Genomic DNA, 16,710 nt, shown 5'->3' on the forward strand with positions numbered 1-16,710 from the left:
AGTACATAAGAAATCTACCAACGTAAATGGTCATGAAGATAAAGAAAACACATTGAATGAGAAGGTGTCCAAACTTTTGGCTTCTACTGTACATGCACACACATACATACTTGAAACGTGGCCTTTATTAAAAGTCTTGCTTATAAATGACTACTTGTAAACTGCAGATTCGATTATTTGGGCAACTTTATTAGCATGTAAGCTAATACATGCCAGTAAATGTAGCTCTGTGATTGGTCCACTGCTTCTCTGCTTGTGCATAATGAGCGACGCGGGGCTGGTTTAACGGTGACCCTGAATCAGACGTGCCGCTGCGCCTCTTCGTGTCTCACAGCTTGAAGGCCAACGTCAGTCCGTCCCCCACGGTCAGCATGCTGAGGCTGATCCGCGCGTCCTTGTGCAGCTTCTTATTCAGCTGGTCGATGGACTTGGTCTCGAGGTCGTCTTCAGCGGGACGGATCACCCTGCCGCTCCACAGGACCTATATATACACACACATATCAATAACTAACAGGCTGTTGAAAGAGTCCTGAAAGCGCTCACGTTGTCGATGGCGATGATGCCGCCCTTCCTCAGCAGCCGCAGGGACCTCTCGTAGTAGCCGTCGTAGTTCTCCTTGTCCGCGTCGATGAAGACGAAGTCGTACGTCTCCGCCTCGCCGGCGGCCAGGAGCTCGTCTGCGCGTTGGGGAGAGAGAAGTGAAACGTCTGGCGCCCGGATGCCCGGCACGCACCATGGAGCGGAGCGGGGGATTACCCAGGGTCCTCAGCGCCGGCTGGAGCCGAAGGTCCACTTTATGGGCAACGCCGGCCTATGGACAGAGAAGAATTTCAAAGAAGGGTTGTCAGCAGGAAATGACCTTTCTTCTCAGAGGGGTGGCCTGGTGCTTAATTAAGAGGCCCCGTAATCAGAAGGTTGCCGGTTCGAATCCCGATCCGCCGAGGTGCCACTGAGCAAAGCACCGTCCCCACACACTGCTCCCCGGGCGCCTGTCATGGCCGCCCACTGTTCACCAAGGGTGACGGGTTAAATGCAGAGGACAAATTTCACTGTGTGCACCGTGTGCTGTGCCGCTGTGTATCACAAGTGACAAACACTTCACTTTCAGAGGGATGTTGCTTGAACGAGTTAAATATTCCCGTTTCGATGAGCAACACGCAGGTGAGTAAAAAGACCAGAGCTGATTGGGCGTAGGACACGTGGGCGCGGTGAGAGGGGCGGCCTGGCTGCCATTTTATTTTAATGGCTCGTTATTTGCGGTGCCATTAGCAGATCAATGATTAACCTAATCGGCGAACTTTGGAGCGGCGAAGGCGCGTTGCACTCAGCATTCAGAAAAGGGGGGAGAATAAAACATCGATTACCCGCAGCAACAATCACTTCACGAAAGATGAGGGAAAAAAAAACCATGAACCTCCATTTTTGTACTTCTTGAATTTCATGTCAGGCTGCTGCATCGAGTTGTCAAGTCTGGGCAAGAATTACGAAACTAGGATCACACCCAGTTTCCCGGGACGCGCCGCTTCACCGTCTGTGGCTTTATATGCTAATGAGGAGGAGAGAGCGGGACGAGGAGGAGAGCGGCCTATAGAAGTTGAGGGGACATTCGCGGATATGACGTCATCAACACCGTCCACCAACCACAATGTCTGGTACAGACAGGAAGTCGTGTCGCCGTCTCGCGTGACTGAACTAAAAAATACGTTGGTGCTCATTTTTACATCCAACCACAGAGCAACTGCAGTGGTGCACACGTTTGGAAGCCATGACGGAAGGTGGAGATTATGTTTTAGGGGAGGGGTGGGAAAAAGAATTTCCCCTTATGACATCATAAGGGGACAAATTCAAGAGCTGCCTCTCTCTGAATGGTGAAGCAGAATGACCAAACCATCGCCATTTCTAGCCCCTGCAGGACTATAGACAGGCTCGGGGAACGATAAATAATACATTTCATGATAGGGGACCTTTAAAACGCAACGTTTGCCGCTCCCACCGGGTTCTCACCTCCTTCCAGAAGGGCTTGCCGATGTTGGTGAACTCCTCGCTGACATCACAGGCCACCAGCCGGCCGTCTTGTGGCAGTGCGAGGGCAATGCTCAGGGCGTTGTACCCAGTGTACACCCCTGGGGCATAAAACCCGACACTGATCAGAACCAGAGTTCTTCATCTGACGTACTGGAGGCAACGGCACCCTGTACTCCATCATTTAAATGCATAACGCAGATGGTTACAGGTGATGGTGACCCTCACCGATCTCTATGGCCTTCTCGGCTCTGATCAGTCGGGCCAGGTTCGCCATGAACTGCGACTGTTCACAGGCCACCATGATCCTGTTCAGTTCGTCCTCCATCGTCCTCTGCAACACACACAGTCTCCTCAAACTCTGGGTCCAACCAGACACGCAAAAGCCATTTATGGTGACCGATGACTTACAAGTCTGAGCTTCTTGAGGACCGGATGCTCCCTCATGGAGTTGTCCAGGACATACTGCATCAAGGCACTGGACCCAACGTGGCTCTTAAAAATATCCATCCTTAAGGCTTTAGATCTTCTCTTGCCTGTTGACACAGTGCATTATGATAACGTGCATGAAATTCGAGTTAGTAATGACGTTAACGCATTTACCCACGTAATACCCCACCGTGAGGAGCAGGCCGATGGTGGCACTGGCGACCAGCGCGTCCTTACTGACACCCCTCAGCGACATAGGACCGGCTCGACCGCGCGGCGCACCAATCTGGGTTATTACGGTAAACGTACGTTTAAGGGGGTGCAGTAGTAGGTGGATTACGGTTAATGACACAACGACCATATTACAATCACAAAGCGACACGATACAAAATGATATCTGCTTTTTATGATTACGGACGTAACAAGCACAGGCAACGTAACTCGTTTTGGGCTTTTAAAAGTAACAATTAGTGCGTGCATTTATATAAAATGCTTATATAGATGTACGCGTATAGTTAAATCCAGCGATGCGATCCCACACACAGCAGCATGTGCGCACAAGTAGCGTCGTTCGCAGAAAAGCGGCGCGATGGCGGATAAAAGCGGATCGGAACTCACCGCGCTGCGTCCTGGTTCGGCGCCGGTGGGCGGAGACGCGCGTATTTAACTCCCGCCTGGCCGGGTACTCTACATGCACACGGTGGGCAGGGACTCTCACGTTATCGCGGTCAAGTAGGCTGATAAAGTGGGCGTTTCGTAGATGAAGAAGAAATGTGGCAGTAGGTTTAAAAAAAAGGGGGTTTCATAAAGCAAGAAAAGTTCCAATTCTGTAAAAAAGGCTGAAGAGAGGCGTGACTGCAGCTGATAAGTGGGATGAATGCATTCACATTCACAGAACTGGTGATATCGGTCACATGATCTTTATCCCCCGGCGTCCAAGCATGTGACGGCTGGATTGGTGTCTGGCCTGGATCAGCCGCCGAACAGGACAGGAAGGCCGTTAACTGCTTTCATCGTCGGTCCATCTCGCTCCACTGCTCAACTATGGCTGGTGCAGAGGCCTGGAGCCTGTTAGAGCCCTAAACAGCGGGCGAGGCTGAGCACGTACTAATCTTGTCAAGTACATTTAGTACATTAGTACATTTATTTCTTATAAAGCCCATAATCACATACAGTACGTCTCAATGGACTTTGACGGGCCCTACAGTTGACACCCAACACACTTGACCCTTCTGCACACAAGGAAAAACTCCACACAAAAAACCTGTAGGAGAGAGAAAAAAGGTCGGAAGAAACGTTGGGAAGGAGTGAAATAGAGAGGGACGCCCTTCCTGGGTAGAGTGAGCCTGCAAGTGGTGTCAGTGCAGGGCTGGTGATGGTTTGTCCAATAATAATTTGTCTGCCCAGACAGAGGTCTTTGAAAACACCACCGAAGGCATTGCTGAAAGTGTCTTAAAAGGACACGACTGCTCAGGTCAGCAGCGGCCAAATCTTCCTCCCCAGTTGAGCTTATGGTCATATCAGCATCATGGATTTTACTTTGTTGAAGGAGGAGCTCACCATCTCCTTCTGGCTGTAGACTGGGTTAAAGCCTAGTTAAACTAGACTGGAGTAGTTTAAAGAGCCATCTTTACTTCAGATGAGCGAAATGCCCTGAGGAAGGAGATCTTCAAGCCGATGTGTTTGAGAACATGGAGGTTTTCCACCAACATTGTATTGATCAGCGGGGCCTGCTATATATGCAGTGTAGGCCGGACACTGGTCAAGAGCTCCACAAAGGTACATGTAGTCCAGGGGGATAATGTCTCATGCTCGCTCTCCAATTTTCCAGTGTTATTTATTGTACAATACAGATTCATGTACATTTACAGCATTTACCAGACGGCCTTATCCAGCGTCTTACAATCAGTAGTTACAGGGACAGGTTCAGACGTCCCTGGCGTCAGGTGAGCGTGGACTGAACACAGACCCCTCCTAGGTTGAAACACAGTGATGGTATATATAGTCAGTGAAGCACTGATGTTTATCTTTGTGCCTGGGGGTATCTGCATGGAGCAGGATCTTACACATTCCTCAGGATTCAAGCTGGATGAAGCACATTAAAGGAACACTTTTCTTTTACATTAAAACATTTCCCTCACAACGGTTCAACAAATTTCAACTCAACTGTACTCAGATCAGGCTGCCACAGTCGCTACCGGCACTACTTTTTAACGGGAATTTTTATACCACAGAGCAACATCATTATGATGTAATCCATCATGTTCTGCATGGATGGAATATCGTCCATGTCTGCATCGCGATGCATCGACTATACGATTAATTTCAACACCACTTGTAATAACCCACACGTATTGACTGGCCGCTTATATTTCTGGTCGAAAATACTGGAATTTTCAGGTCTGCAGGTCTCATCCTAATACGTTGGTTGGTAACTAGCGATTTTATTAACTCTGGGAGTACGTCCATATACTTTTCAGAATTGACCGATGTCAGATACTGCCACATCCTGCCTTTAATAGTTTTTTAAACGCTCGAACGCGCTAACCATAAAATCCCTTAAATCGTTTTCACGCAGCTTAATAACACAGACATGGGCTACACAGGCACACAGAGTTATGATATGAGCTATAACACCGATTACACAGCACGGTCTCTGTGGCCCTACGCACACATTTTTTACACAACCTTGTAATGTCCTTGTAATGTCATCTACACATCTAACGGATTTTTTTCTTCCTTTATTATCTGCCTGTTATTATTGCTTCCTTCCACGAAGCAATAATGGCCTTCTCCATATCCACCTTCTAGATGTGGACTTCCCTCTTCTTCTTCTGCATCACGCGCAGTCTCTCCTGGCCATGACATCCTGTTTACTTCACATCATCATGTCTCAAAACCTCAAGTTCTTCTCTCACTCACAGCAGGAGCTGCAGTGACCAGAAACTAGAACGTCTCCATATAGGTCACGGCATTTGATGGAGCCGAGGTGACCACAGAAGAGCATGACTGCCATCCTGTTGGGCGGGTCAGACGGACTGGCCATGGCCTGGAGCAGGAACTGCAACTTCAAGAAGTGCCTGATGAAATACCAGCTTCAAAAGTGAGCTCCTCTACTGCTGGACAGTCAGTTCTGGCCATTTCCTGCCCCCTGTTGGCCAGGAAGAGTTTGACACAGAACGTCACATTTCCTACAAATGGATGTTTCTTTATTATAATATTATTATTATTATGTATAGAGTATTACAGTAATATTCTGTGACAGAGGGGTGACGACTATGAGCTTCCTCATCACCAGCTGCACCGCTGGAAAGATCCAGATTTTTCGCTTTCTGACGGACCGCGTCTGAGGGTGATGAAGGTCAGCGTCCACCCAAGTCCAATTCTGTCCATCCACACACACAGTGACCGGTTATGAATTATATTATGAATAATATAGGATATTATTTACCCAACATACAGGATGTAACTTGTTGGGTTTATTATTATTAATAAAATGATCACACAAACCAAGTGAGCTCCTTCTTCATCAGCTTCGCGCAAAGTGGAGAGAGAGAGACCTCAGTCTCCTGCACAATTCTCTCTCTTTCTCTCTCTCTCGCTCTCTCTCTCTCTGCTCAGCCTTTCTGCGCAGCCTCTTGTTGCACAATATAGCCTCTCTGTCCATACCATAGACAGAAATATATATTATAATCAGATAACATGACAAGCAGCAGAGAGCGTGGCATGCAGCAGTTCCTCCTCAACAGTCTGGAACTCTCAATAACAGGAACTGCCAGTGTCCAGTGACACCAGTGTTCAGTGAGACCCGTGTGCCGGTGTCCAGCGTCCAGTGAGACCAGTGTGCTGGTGTCCAGCATCCAGTGAGACCAGGGTACCGGTGTCCAGCGTCCAGTGAGACCCGTGTCCCGGTGTCCAGCATCCAGTGAGACCAGGGTACCGGTGTCCAGCGTCCAGTGAGACCCGTGTCCCGGTGTCCAGCATCCAGTGAGACCAGGGTACCGGTGTCCAGCGTCCAGTGAGACCAGGGTACCGGTGTCCAGCATCCAGTGAGACCAGGGTACCGGTGTCCAGCATCCAGTGAGACCCGTGTCCTGGTGTCCAGCATCCAGTGAGACCCGTGTCCTGGTGTCCAGCATCCAGTGAGACCAGGGTACCGGTGTCCAGCGTCCAGTGAGACCCGTGTCCTGGTGTCCAGCATCCAGTGAGACCAGGGTACCGGTGTCCAGCGTCCAGTGAGACCAGGGTACCGGTGTCCAGCATCCAGTGAGACCAGGGTACCGGTGTCCAGCATCCAGTGAGACCCGTGTCCTGGTGTCCAGCATCCAGTGAGACCAGGGTACCGGTTTCCAGCGTCCAGTGAGACCCGTGTCCTGGTGTCCAGCATCCAGTGAGACCAGGGTACCGGTGTCCAGCGTCCAGTGAGACCCATGTGCCGGTGTCCAGCATCCAGTGAGACCAGGGTACCGGTGTCCAGCATCCAGTGAGACCCGTGTCCTGGTGTCCAGCATCCAGTGAGACCAGGGTACCGGTATCGAGACATGCGGTTTACCTTGACTTGGACTCACTGATTTACCGTCCCATGTTTTACGGTGAGGGATAGGATGAGGTGATTGATTTATGCTGTCATTGCCTAACCTGATGAAGCAGCTGAACTGGACAGAACCCCGGAGGGACGTGAGAACATCCCTGCCCTGAGTCCACTAACCCACGTAAAGGGACGCGTGTCTCTTCTCCTGTCTGTCTCTCCAACAGGAGCTCTTGAAGTCCTCCGTGTGCCGTGATGGAAAATACAGAAAGATGGGCCCGGTGTCTCGGTCGGATATCTCAGTCATATTCATTGATATGTTTATTTATGAACGCTGCAAACACACAAACAGGAAGAAACATTTTGTGTTTTAAGATGCGTCCTCAGTCGAAAATGACAAAAATACAAAACTCTGGCTCATTAAAAGCCTGAAAGCAGCTTGATTAAAAATGGATGCCAGTTCTCATTCTGGGCGATGATTAAAGATGGGAAGAGTTATTTAACCACCATGTTCACCATGAGAAATAAAAAACAAAGGAGGTAATATATACAGTTTAGTGACAAACTATCACGACTCTGGCTCACCCCATCTCAGAAGACAAGGGACAACCAGAGTAGAAAGGATGTGGACGTGGACGGTTAAAATTTATCTGGGTAAATATCAGACAGCCCCGGAATAGGGAAGTTGAGTCCCGGCGAGCCTCTCCCACCACCCCTCATCAAAGTCGACGCCCATGCAGCTAACATCTTAATATTCGAGTATAAATCCCTGAAAACCAGAACACTTTATTAAGGAAAGAAGGGAGAGAAATTCGGCAAAAGGTTCCGAAATGAATTGAAATGTCGAGCCTAGGGAGGGAGATGAAGACACAGAACCGACAGGTGGCGCCATTTCCCTGTTTTGGATTTTCCAGGTTATAAACGTGCCTGCTTGGCATCCATCTCTTGGGATCCATTCTCTGTTGAACCACTTCAAGAGATCGTTGTCTTTTTTGGTTTGGCCGCGCCGCATTACTTCGCGTCACCGCTACCGACATGTTATATGCACGTCAGAGCTGTAAAGCTTGATTGACATGGTACATGTTAACCTGCAGATGAATTGTGTGTCCGCCATCCGGTCAACTAAATGTAAATTGGGCAGCGGTTGTGGTGGAGTCAGACATACGGTACTGTGCAAAAGTTTTAGTCAGTAGTGAAACGAATGAAAAGCTGTTTGTCTTTGAAACAGTAACTCTGAAATTGTTGAGGAACACACAAACATTGATATGCAGAGGCGTGCTAAAAGAACCGAGCGGTGCGTTCTCCTAACTCTTGAAACAAATGAATGATCTGCAAGCAACGGTCTACAGATCTGAAGTTATATTTTGTTGCTGCTTGTAGAATAAAAATAGGATAAACTCAGGTGTCTGGTGGCCTGTGGGATGAAGATGTTGCAGAGTCTGGCAGTGAGGGCCCGGATGCTTCGGTATCTTTTTCCAGATGGTAGGATGGTGAAGGGTGCATGTGAGGGGTGTGTAGAGTCCTCCACAATGCTGGTGGCGTTCCGGATGGTAAATGTCCGTTATGGCGGGAAGAGAGATGATCCGATGATCTTTTAGCTGTCCTCACTATCCGCTGTAGGGCCTTGCATTTACGGCATTTACATTTACGGCATTTGGCAGACACCCTTATCCAGAGTGACTTACAACGTGCATTCAAGTTACCATGGATGAAGAGATCAATTCCGGTTCACTAGGACCCCAACTATGAATACAATCTTTTCATTCACTCTGTTGTAGATTCTGTACACAAAGTTCGACAACAAGAAAATTACAATTTAATCTAAATCTTCTCTAAAGAGGAAGGTCTTGAGCTGCCGTGTGAAGGTGCTCAGTGACTGAGCTGGAAGTTCATTCCACCACCGAGGGGCCAAGACGGAGAAGAGTCTAGATGAGCGTCTTCCTCGTACCTTCAGAGATGGAGGGACCAGGCGAGCAGTACTGGAGGCTCGGAGTATACGAGGTGCAGTGCGAGGTGTAATAAGGGCTGTGAGGTAGGATGGTGCTACTCCATGTTTGGCTTTGTAGACCAGCATCAGTATTTTGAACCTGATGCGTGCAGCTACTGGGAGCCAGTGGAGGGAGCGTAGCAGAGGAGCGGTGTGGAGAACTTGGGAAGGTTGAACATCAGTCGTGCTGCTGCATTTTGTATGAGTTGTAGAGGTCGGATGGTACATAGTGGTAGACCAGCTAGAAGGGAGTTACAGTAGTCCAGTCGTGAGGTTACTAAGGACTGAACCAGTATCTGGGTGGCCTGGGTTGCCAGATAAGGGTGGATTCATCTGATATTGTAGAGAAGGAATCTACATGAGCAGGAAAGATTGCTGATGTGAGTTGAGAAGGAGAGTTGGTTGTCTGTTGTTACTCCGAGGTTGTGGGCTGTTGTAGAAGGAGAGAGCTGTGAGAGATCCTGATGTGGTGAAGAATCTGCTGGAATGAATATTAGTTCAGTTTTGGTGGGATTGAGTTGGAGGTAATGGGCTGCCATTCAAGAAGAGATGTCTGTTAGACATGCAGAGATTTTGGAAGCACTATGTAGTTCAGAGCCTTGCGGTTCGATGCGGTGCAGTTCCCAAACCAGACAGTGATGCAGCTGGTCAGAATGCTGTCAATAGTCCCTCTATAGAAGGTGGTGAGGAGTGGTGGTGGGAGATGGGCTTTCCTTAGCATCCAAAGGAAGTGGAGACTGTGCAAGGGACCATAAGGGCCCACCATCCAGGAAGTGGGCAGGAGGAATCATCTCTGATTCTCTGAACGTGGTCATACAGTCTATCTAAAAAGTAAAAGTGAAGTGATTGTCACATGTGATACACAGCAGCACAGCACACAGTGCACACAGTGAAATTTGTCCTCTGCATTTAACCCATCACCCTGAGTAAGCAGTGGGCAGCCATGACCGGCGCCCGGGGAGCAGTGTGTGGGGACGGTGCTTTGCTCAGTGGCACCTCAGTGGTACCTTGGCGGATCAGGATTCGAACCGGCAACCTTCTGATTACGGGGCCGCTTCCTTAACCGCTAGGCCACCACTGCCCCAAGAGAAACACGGCCCCACGAAAGGAAGATTTCTTCCTTTACATGCAGAATTTTTAAAATCCTGACAAAGACAGCAAAATACTCTTCCACTCAGGCTCTACACGCTATGCTACAATTTTTCTCGACCAAAGTGCTTCTAAAGACCTCATTAGCGTCAGACTTTATCTGTCCGTCAGCCACAAACTGCATTTCAGATGGAATCACCGCCACATGACTCTAATTCCATTTCCCCGGTCAGCTAATAGACACATGAATTATTCACCACACCCGTTAGCATAATTCTGAATTAAATCACCACTCGACGTGCTGGAATTTATTAATTGTGAACATGCACGATGCATTTCATTGATTTGCCTGCATTTTGTCGGCACGCTGCACGCCTGCTCAGCCTGAACAGCCGACTTCCACGGCGGCAGGAATATGCGTTTGTCTTGAGAGTGTAATTGTGCTTGTCCTCGATTGGACTTGTCACATGCGCTGCGTAATTACGTTTGAAAGCTCTTATAATAAGAACGAATGCGTCCCCCACGCCGCTGTGGCGCAGGACCTGCCTCGGGGGTCAGGAGCTCAAGATCTGACCACCACTGGGAATACGAATAATATTTCACCATATATATATATATATGGTATTTAAATAATCATATTCAGAGGTGCAATTTACAGTTTCTCTTAATTTTTAATCAGTTCTAGTAAATAGGAGAGATGGGCGGGGCCACTGCTAGCATGTTAGCATCAGAAAATATTTCAGCAACATGATTAAATATATTTTTTATTTGTACAGGATCATTGTTGTTGCAAATGTAGATAAAAATGACGCAGTGGATGAATAGTGCAGCAACGTAGCTGCTTTTGGAGATTACAAGGGACCTATTTCATCCGTCATTAGACTAACAGGGTCGTCCCCCTGAGCTAACGAAGAAATCGGCCGTGATCTATTGATCCAGAGTCGCTCCTCGCTCCTGCGTGACTTATGCCCCCCTCCTTGGCCATCACTGCTGCTTCCTCCGGCTTATCAGGGGACCCGGGGTCATCATAGATCCTGGAAGGTTGCTGTCACTGGGTGGTCCTTGCACACAGGGGGTCGTGACCTGATCGTGGAAGCACAGAGAGGACTTCTCTCCGGCCACATTATTATTTCTCTTGGCCTCGTCACAAGGACCTAACCTGAAGGCCGGACCTTATATTCCAAGCGAGCGCGTTCCGTCCCCTTGTCCTCCTTTCAGTTCGGCTCCGCGTGCGGTTAGATAAAGAGTAGTAGAGGTGTTTATGGCAGCCCTGCAGACGGCTGGGAAAGCCATAAAGCACCCAGCAAGCGAAAGGATAAAGATTTATAATTATTTCACTTCATCCAAGGCCCTTAAATCTCAATAGAGGCGGAATATAGCGATAAGCGCCGGTTCTTTATCTTTACGCTATTGATTCCCTCCCCGCCGCCTGCCTCCCCGAGTTCAGCGGGATGTCTTTATTGACGGCGCTATGTGTTCGCCACTAAATTCCCGTCCTCTGATTGGGTCCGCAGCGTTGACGGATTGAACCGTTACTGCTGCAGTATAACTCATTATTTCAGCGTTTTCTGTCCTCGTTATTTCCCAGCTTTCTCTCAGATTATTGATTTATTCCATGGACGATGTTCTTGAGCCGTTCCGCCACCTGGACATGACGCCTGCCTATATTGAGGGTTATTACAGTAAATCTATAACCCTGCACATTAATAGGAATGATAATAATATCAATAGGAATTCGCAAACCGTCTTTGTTTAAAAGAGTATGTATGAAGCTGGAAGAAATGAAGATTATGGTTCTTTACTGACCATGGCCTGATGCTTCTTCTATTTCATGGTGTCAGCTCTGTGGGGGAAATTCATGAATTAATAATCGGGGGGCAACGCTTTTTAAATTCTTTTGCCTGTTCAAATCCCAAATCACCAAAGTGACCCTGAGGTGATGGGTTTCCGTGGTGTTCTGTGTTTTCACAATGACAGGCCAGGAGGATGACCGATCTACCACATCTACGGGTGAAGGAGGTGGCAAGTGGACGACTCAAAGGTCTAAAAGTGTTAAAAATCATGTTGGAAAAAAACTTCTATTCTTTTATCTCCACATCATGCTTTGGGGAAGCTGGACCTTGATGTGATCGCACCATGCTGGAACGTTCTCGACGGGCCCTACTGCGTACGTTCAGAAGCAACCCACTACACTGGGGGTCTATGTGAAGTCAAATGAAAAGTGTGATGCAGATGAGAAGGTTCGTGTGCTGATGTGAAAGGTTCTCCATTTGCTCACTAGATGTCACCAGAGGGACAGGGAGCCGGACATGGAGCCTGGAAGAGCCTTTTGAGGAATGGACCTGGACGTTTTGGAGGAAAACCTCCAATCTGAGAAGTTCCTACAGCCTGGTGGGCGTACCCTATCTTCACACGCGACCTTATATTTGACCCTTCCTCTTCACCAGCTGTGTCCTGGCCCAGGAGGAATGTAGGCGCCCTGAGCTGTCAGTGCAGCTATTTGGGGGCGGCCAGTAAATCTTCTCCAATTGGGGCGTCAGGCACCAGGAACGTTGTAGCCTGCATGCAGTGGCGTTCCGGAAGGTTTTCACGACCTGCCCTGATGGAGCAGACCCGTTCGCGGTTTAAAGAGACCCGGAAATGTAAAAGATGGCCATCCTGGGTTGGTTGGGAAGGGTCATCGCGCCCACGATTTACGCTCCCGTGGAGAAGGAGGAATTTACGGGCAGCTGCTGCCTGGCTGGATGTGTGGGGCGCAGCTCGTACAGCAAATTTGTGCACGCTCAAAGCTTTTTACTGCCACCGGCCGTGACAGACCGCCGCAATACATCACAGCCGGGGAGAGGCGGCCATGTCTCACCCCCTGGAGCCCAGGAAGTCCCGTGCACGGAGCACAGTGTGCTGAAGACGCTCATTATTAAGCAGGGGAGCGTTGGAAAAAGAGACTAAAAACCCTTTCGGTCGTGATTCCTGATGACCTTGCTGATCATGCAAATTCCCCGCGTTTCGGATTCATCCCCCGGCGGGTAAGCTGTGGCCACGGTCTCCTGTAGGACAACTCGTCATCCATCATGGTGTCGAGGGTCAGGAATTCATTACTTGAGGGGGACCCGAGAACCACAGAACGCGCCGCAGGGCCCATTACTTTTAAAGACGGGTGTCATCGTTTGTCCAGGGAAACGTCCTTGGCCCGCGTCGCCTGTAATTGTAGACGGGGGGACGGCGGACATCAATTCTTGCAGGACGTGACTGGCGCTATTCATTTCGGTGGACGGGCCAGGCTGCGCATGTCAAATTAGAATCCTGAGCCGCGCCGAAGTGCCTCCATTTTCCGGGCGTCAGGCCTGTGCCAGGCAGCAGCGCTCCACGATTAGCGGGTAAAGCGCACCGCGGCCCGACGAACGGCAACGCCGCGTCTCAGATCTAAAGATGAGTAAATAGACACGTCCGTCACAGCCCAAGCGGTGATCGTTTCCTCTCCAATCTGCTATTTAAAAAGTGAAAGGATTGTCATACACAGCAGCACAGCACGCGGTGCACACAGTGAAATTTGTCCTCTGCATTTAACCATCACCCTGAGTGAGCAGTGGGCAGCCATGACAGGCGCCCGGGGAGCAGTGTGTGGGAACACCTCGGGATTCGAACCGGCAACCTTCTGATTACGTTCCTGAACCGCTAGGCCGCCGCTGCCCCATAACCGCACCATGATTGAATATCAGAATATTTTAAGATGTTATTTAGACTCTCCAGCAGGGCTGCATGTCAGACTGGCCTGTCAAACTGGTTTCCCAGCATGCATTTAAACGCCGCCGCCCGGTGGAACCCGTGATTGATTTTTGACATGCCAGGTGTCAGAAACGCCGCGACCCTCGGAAATAAAACTGGCATGTGGTGCTGATCTGACGTCTAAGTGCTTCCGGAATGTTCCTCCTGATTGACTGATGTACTGGGTTAGCGAGGGGTAGTTTGTTGGATAGTGGCACATCGGAGTCTGCCGGAGTCGGTTCATTTTTGTCTACTGATAATAAAGTACTTCATGATTTAAGTGTGAATTGTAATATAATTATTTAAGTTACGTTTAAGTTACGATTTACATCACAAGCAGTTTCATCACAAGCAGTTTCAGCATCTGACCAATGACAGTTTCCATTGTCACTGCGTTTTAAATGTACATTATATCCTGGAACTTCGGTAACAAGTAATTCAAACCTGAAGAAGCTCCTCTCATCGTCTCATGTTTCATCAAAACTGGCTACTACTGGGTGGAAGTGGCCTAGTGTGTAACACACTCGCCTATGAACCAGAAGACCCAGGTTCAAACCCCACTTACTACCATTATGTCCCTGACACTTAACCCTGAGTGTCTCCAGAGGGGGACTGTCCCTGTAACTACTGACTGTAAGTCACTCTGGATAAGGGCGTCTGGTAAATGCTGCAAATGTAAATGCAATAACGTGGAAGTGCGGCTAATGTGGGATCCGCTACCAAAGTTACATTTTAAACTACTTTCCCTGCTAACTAGTTACTTTTATACCGCTGTAACTCAGTCACTTCTTGAACTATGTTACTAGTATATGTAAGTCATTAATAAGTAAGTAATGTGCCCAACTATTTTCCTGTATGACATGTGGTGAGGAGGGTGTGGCTTTTCCATCCGGATCCAGAACTCCAACCTCAGCTGGGTCGATTTGCGCCGCTCTACACGCTCACGGTCGGGCGTGTAAGTTCGCCGTGACCAGTGAGGAGATCCCAGCACCCTCCACCCCTCTTACAGCCAGTCATGGGAGATTAACTAATGCAAATATCAATCTTCGCAAGGTCGTAAAGAACGAATCCAGGCCACGCTGTGCCGCCATCGATTCGCCCGTCTCATCAAGAAACGCTCGGGCATCGTTTGGAGAGCAGATAAGGTCGTAATTCAGGAGATCTAACTGCTTTCGCAGAAGTAGCCTTTTGGGTAAGACACTCGTCCTTACCAAGAAAACGCACCGGGACAAATATACATCCAGAAAATGACACTCGGCAGGGGTGGGGGGACCCAGGAAGTCAACGCCGCTAAGCTATTAATAATTAAGATGCAGTTGGAGTGGCGGTAAATAGACTGGCTGGAGATAAGTGTGCCGGGGTGATGAATGCAATTAGAAGGACCTGGAGGTGGTTCAGTGTGTGTGTGGGGGGGGGGGGTAACATGGAGTAATAATTCCTCACTGTTTATGTCCACACACACCCACACACACCGTATTGACTTTTCTATTGGAAAGACTTCCGTGTAGATGATGTTCATTAAGAATTCTCATTAGGCCTTTTGGTGCGTGGCCAGCACGGCGACGTGGGACATATTAATGTGGCTCTGCCTGGCTGCTCATTATGGTGGAAGTTAAAGAGAAAATAAATCCCGTCCCAACGCCGAAAAACCCAGTAATTAATCTTATTTACTGCAGGCTGGCCGCACTCGCGTTTTACCATTTCAAAATACGTACAATTTCATAAATCCACGCCAACCCCACTGTGGGCAGGAGCAGGAACAAGGAAGTAAATTTTTCATTTGTTCTGCGGCCGTTGCACCATGTTGTTCCAGTTTCCTTTAAATTATAAATGAGGATTCAATGAGTTTCTGAGCTTTTGCCCCACCAGGGTGGTACGCTTACGGTGCCGGTGACTTACCCGCTTTCCTGTAATACAATGAAGGCGTTGTACGTTTTATTATACACCCTATTACGGGGAATAGGAAGGTTGCCAGTTCAAACCTCGAAGTCCCCAAACACTGCTCACCAAATACAGAGGACACGTTTCACCATGTCACCGTGTGCTGCGCACAACCCCGACCAACACGTCACCTTCGCGTCCTGTGATTTTATCCTGTGTGGGTGTCGACGTGTCAGGTTCATATTAAGGTGCATCCAGGTTCACTTTACACGCTTGAAAAGGTGCCGGGAGGACTGCTGTGAAGGTGCGAGTGCAGCTGGTGGTGGCGCTATGAAGTTCATGCATGTTTCTTTCAGCCTCTGTTCACCGTATCAGCCGCACCGAATCAAGCGGCCGCACGTCTGACATGCAGCTCGATGTGGACGCCGTGAGCCGATGAGTGGAGGGCCACGTGAGAGCTGAGTCTTTTTCCGGCCAGGCGTGGGCACCTCTGGGGCCTGACAAGTGCCTTGAGAACGGGAGCCGAATGCCACGGTTCGGCCGCAGCCTGGCTCCGGACGCCTCACGAGGGGGTACGTGGAAGAGTGAGACGTTTAAAGAGCTCCGGATCGGCCCGCGGTGAATAATTGATGGCGAGTGATGTTGACACGGCTGCACTTGTGGTTGTAGTTGGTTCACTGATGGACGCACTAATGGGCCTTGGCTCAGAAGCTCTTACAGAAATATCTATATGCTATATTAAAATAAAGCTTGCATTATACATGAGATTTAGAATTATTGATTCTATTTACTACTCTTTATCTGCAAAACCAATAATTATAAAAAATATAATCAAATTGACTAATCAAAGGAGGGGTGATTTATAACTGATATAGACTCTTTTGCTTTTACTTAAGTATTACAATTTTTTTGTTATATGTGCCATAAATCACACATCATGTCTTATTCATGGAGCAAAAAAGCACAGAATTTCCAATGAAATAAATTCCTTCTAATTCACAACTAGGTA

At 48.7% G+C, this 16,710-nt stretch overlaps 1 protein-coding gene across 1 annotated transcript; it reads right to left on the bottom strand.

The window, feature by feature from the left end:
• Positions 1–168: 168 nt before the first annotated feature.
• LOC114784453 (catechol O-methyltransferase domain-containing protein 1-like) lies at positions 169–3,038 on the bottom strand. Its single transcript, XM_028969872.1, has 7 exons — positions 2,626–3,038; positions 2,434–2,558; positions 2,251–2,356; positions 2,005–2,123; positions 757–811; positions 544–677; positions 169–481 (listed from the first exon to the last, which is right to left on the bottom strand). Exons 1-7 carry the CDS (start codon positions 2,810–2,812, stop codon positions 329–331), a joined length of 879 nt encoding a protein of 292 aa, XP_028825705.1. The 5' UTR covers positions 2,813–3,038; the 3' UTR covers positions 169–328.
• Positions 3,039–16,710: the final 13,672 nt, after the last annotated feature.

This window comes from Denticeps clupeoides, chromosome 2 (assembly GCF_900700375.1).
Source record: "Denticeps clupeoides chromosome 2, fDenClu1.1, whole genome shotgun sequence".
NCBI lineage: Eukaryota > Metazoa > Chordata > Actinopteri > Clupeiformes > Denticipitidae > Denticeps > Denticeps clupeoides.

Coding starts and splice junctions, on each gene's coding strand:
- LOC114784453 (XM_028969872.1), bottom strand. CDS start 2,812: ATGGTCGTTGTGTCATTAACCGTAATCCACCTACTACTGCACCCCCTT. Junction 2,559..2,625: donor CACGGTGGGGTATTACGTGG/GTAAATGCGTTA, acceptor CTGTGTCAACAG/GCAAGAGAAGATCTAAAGCC. Junction 2,357..2,433: donor TCCTCAAGAAGCTCAGACTT/GTAAGTCATCGG, acceptor TGTGTGTTGCAG/AGGACGATGGAGGACGAACT.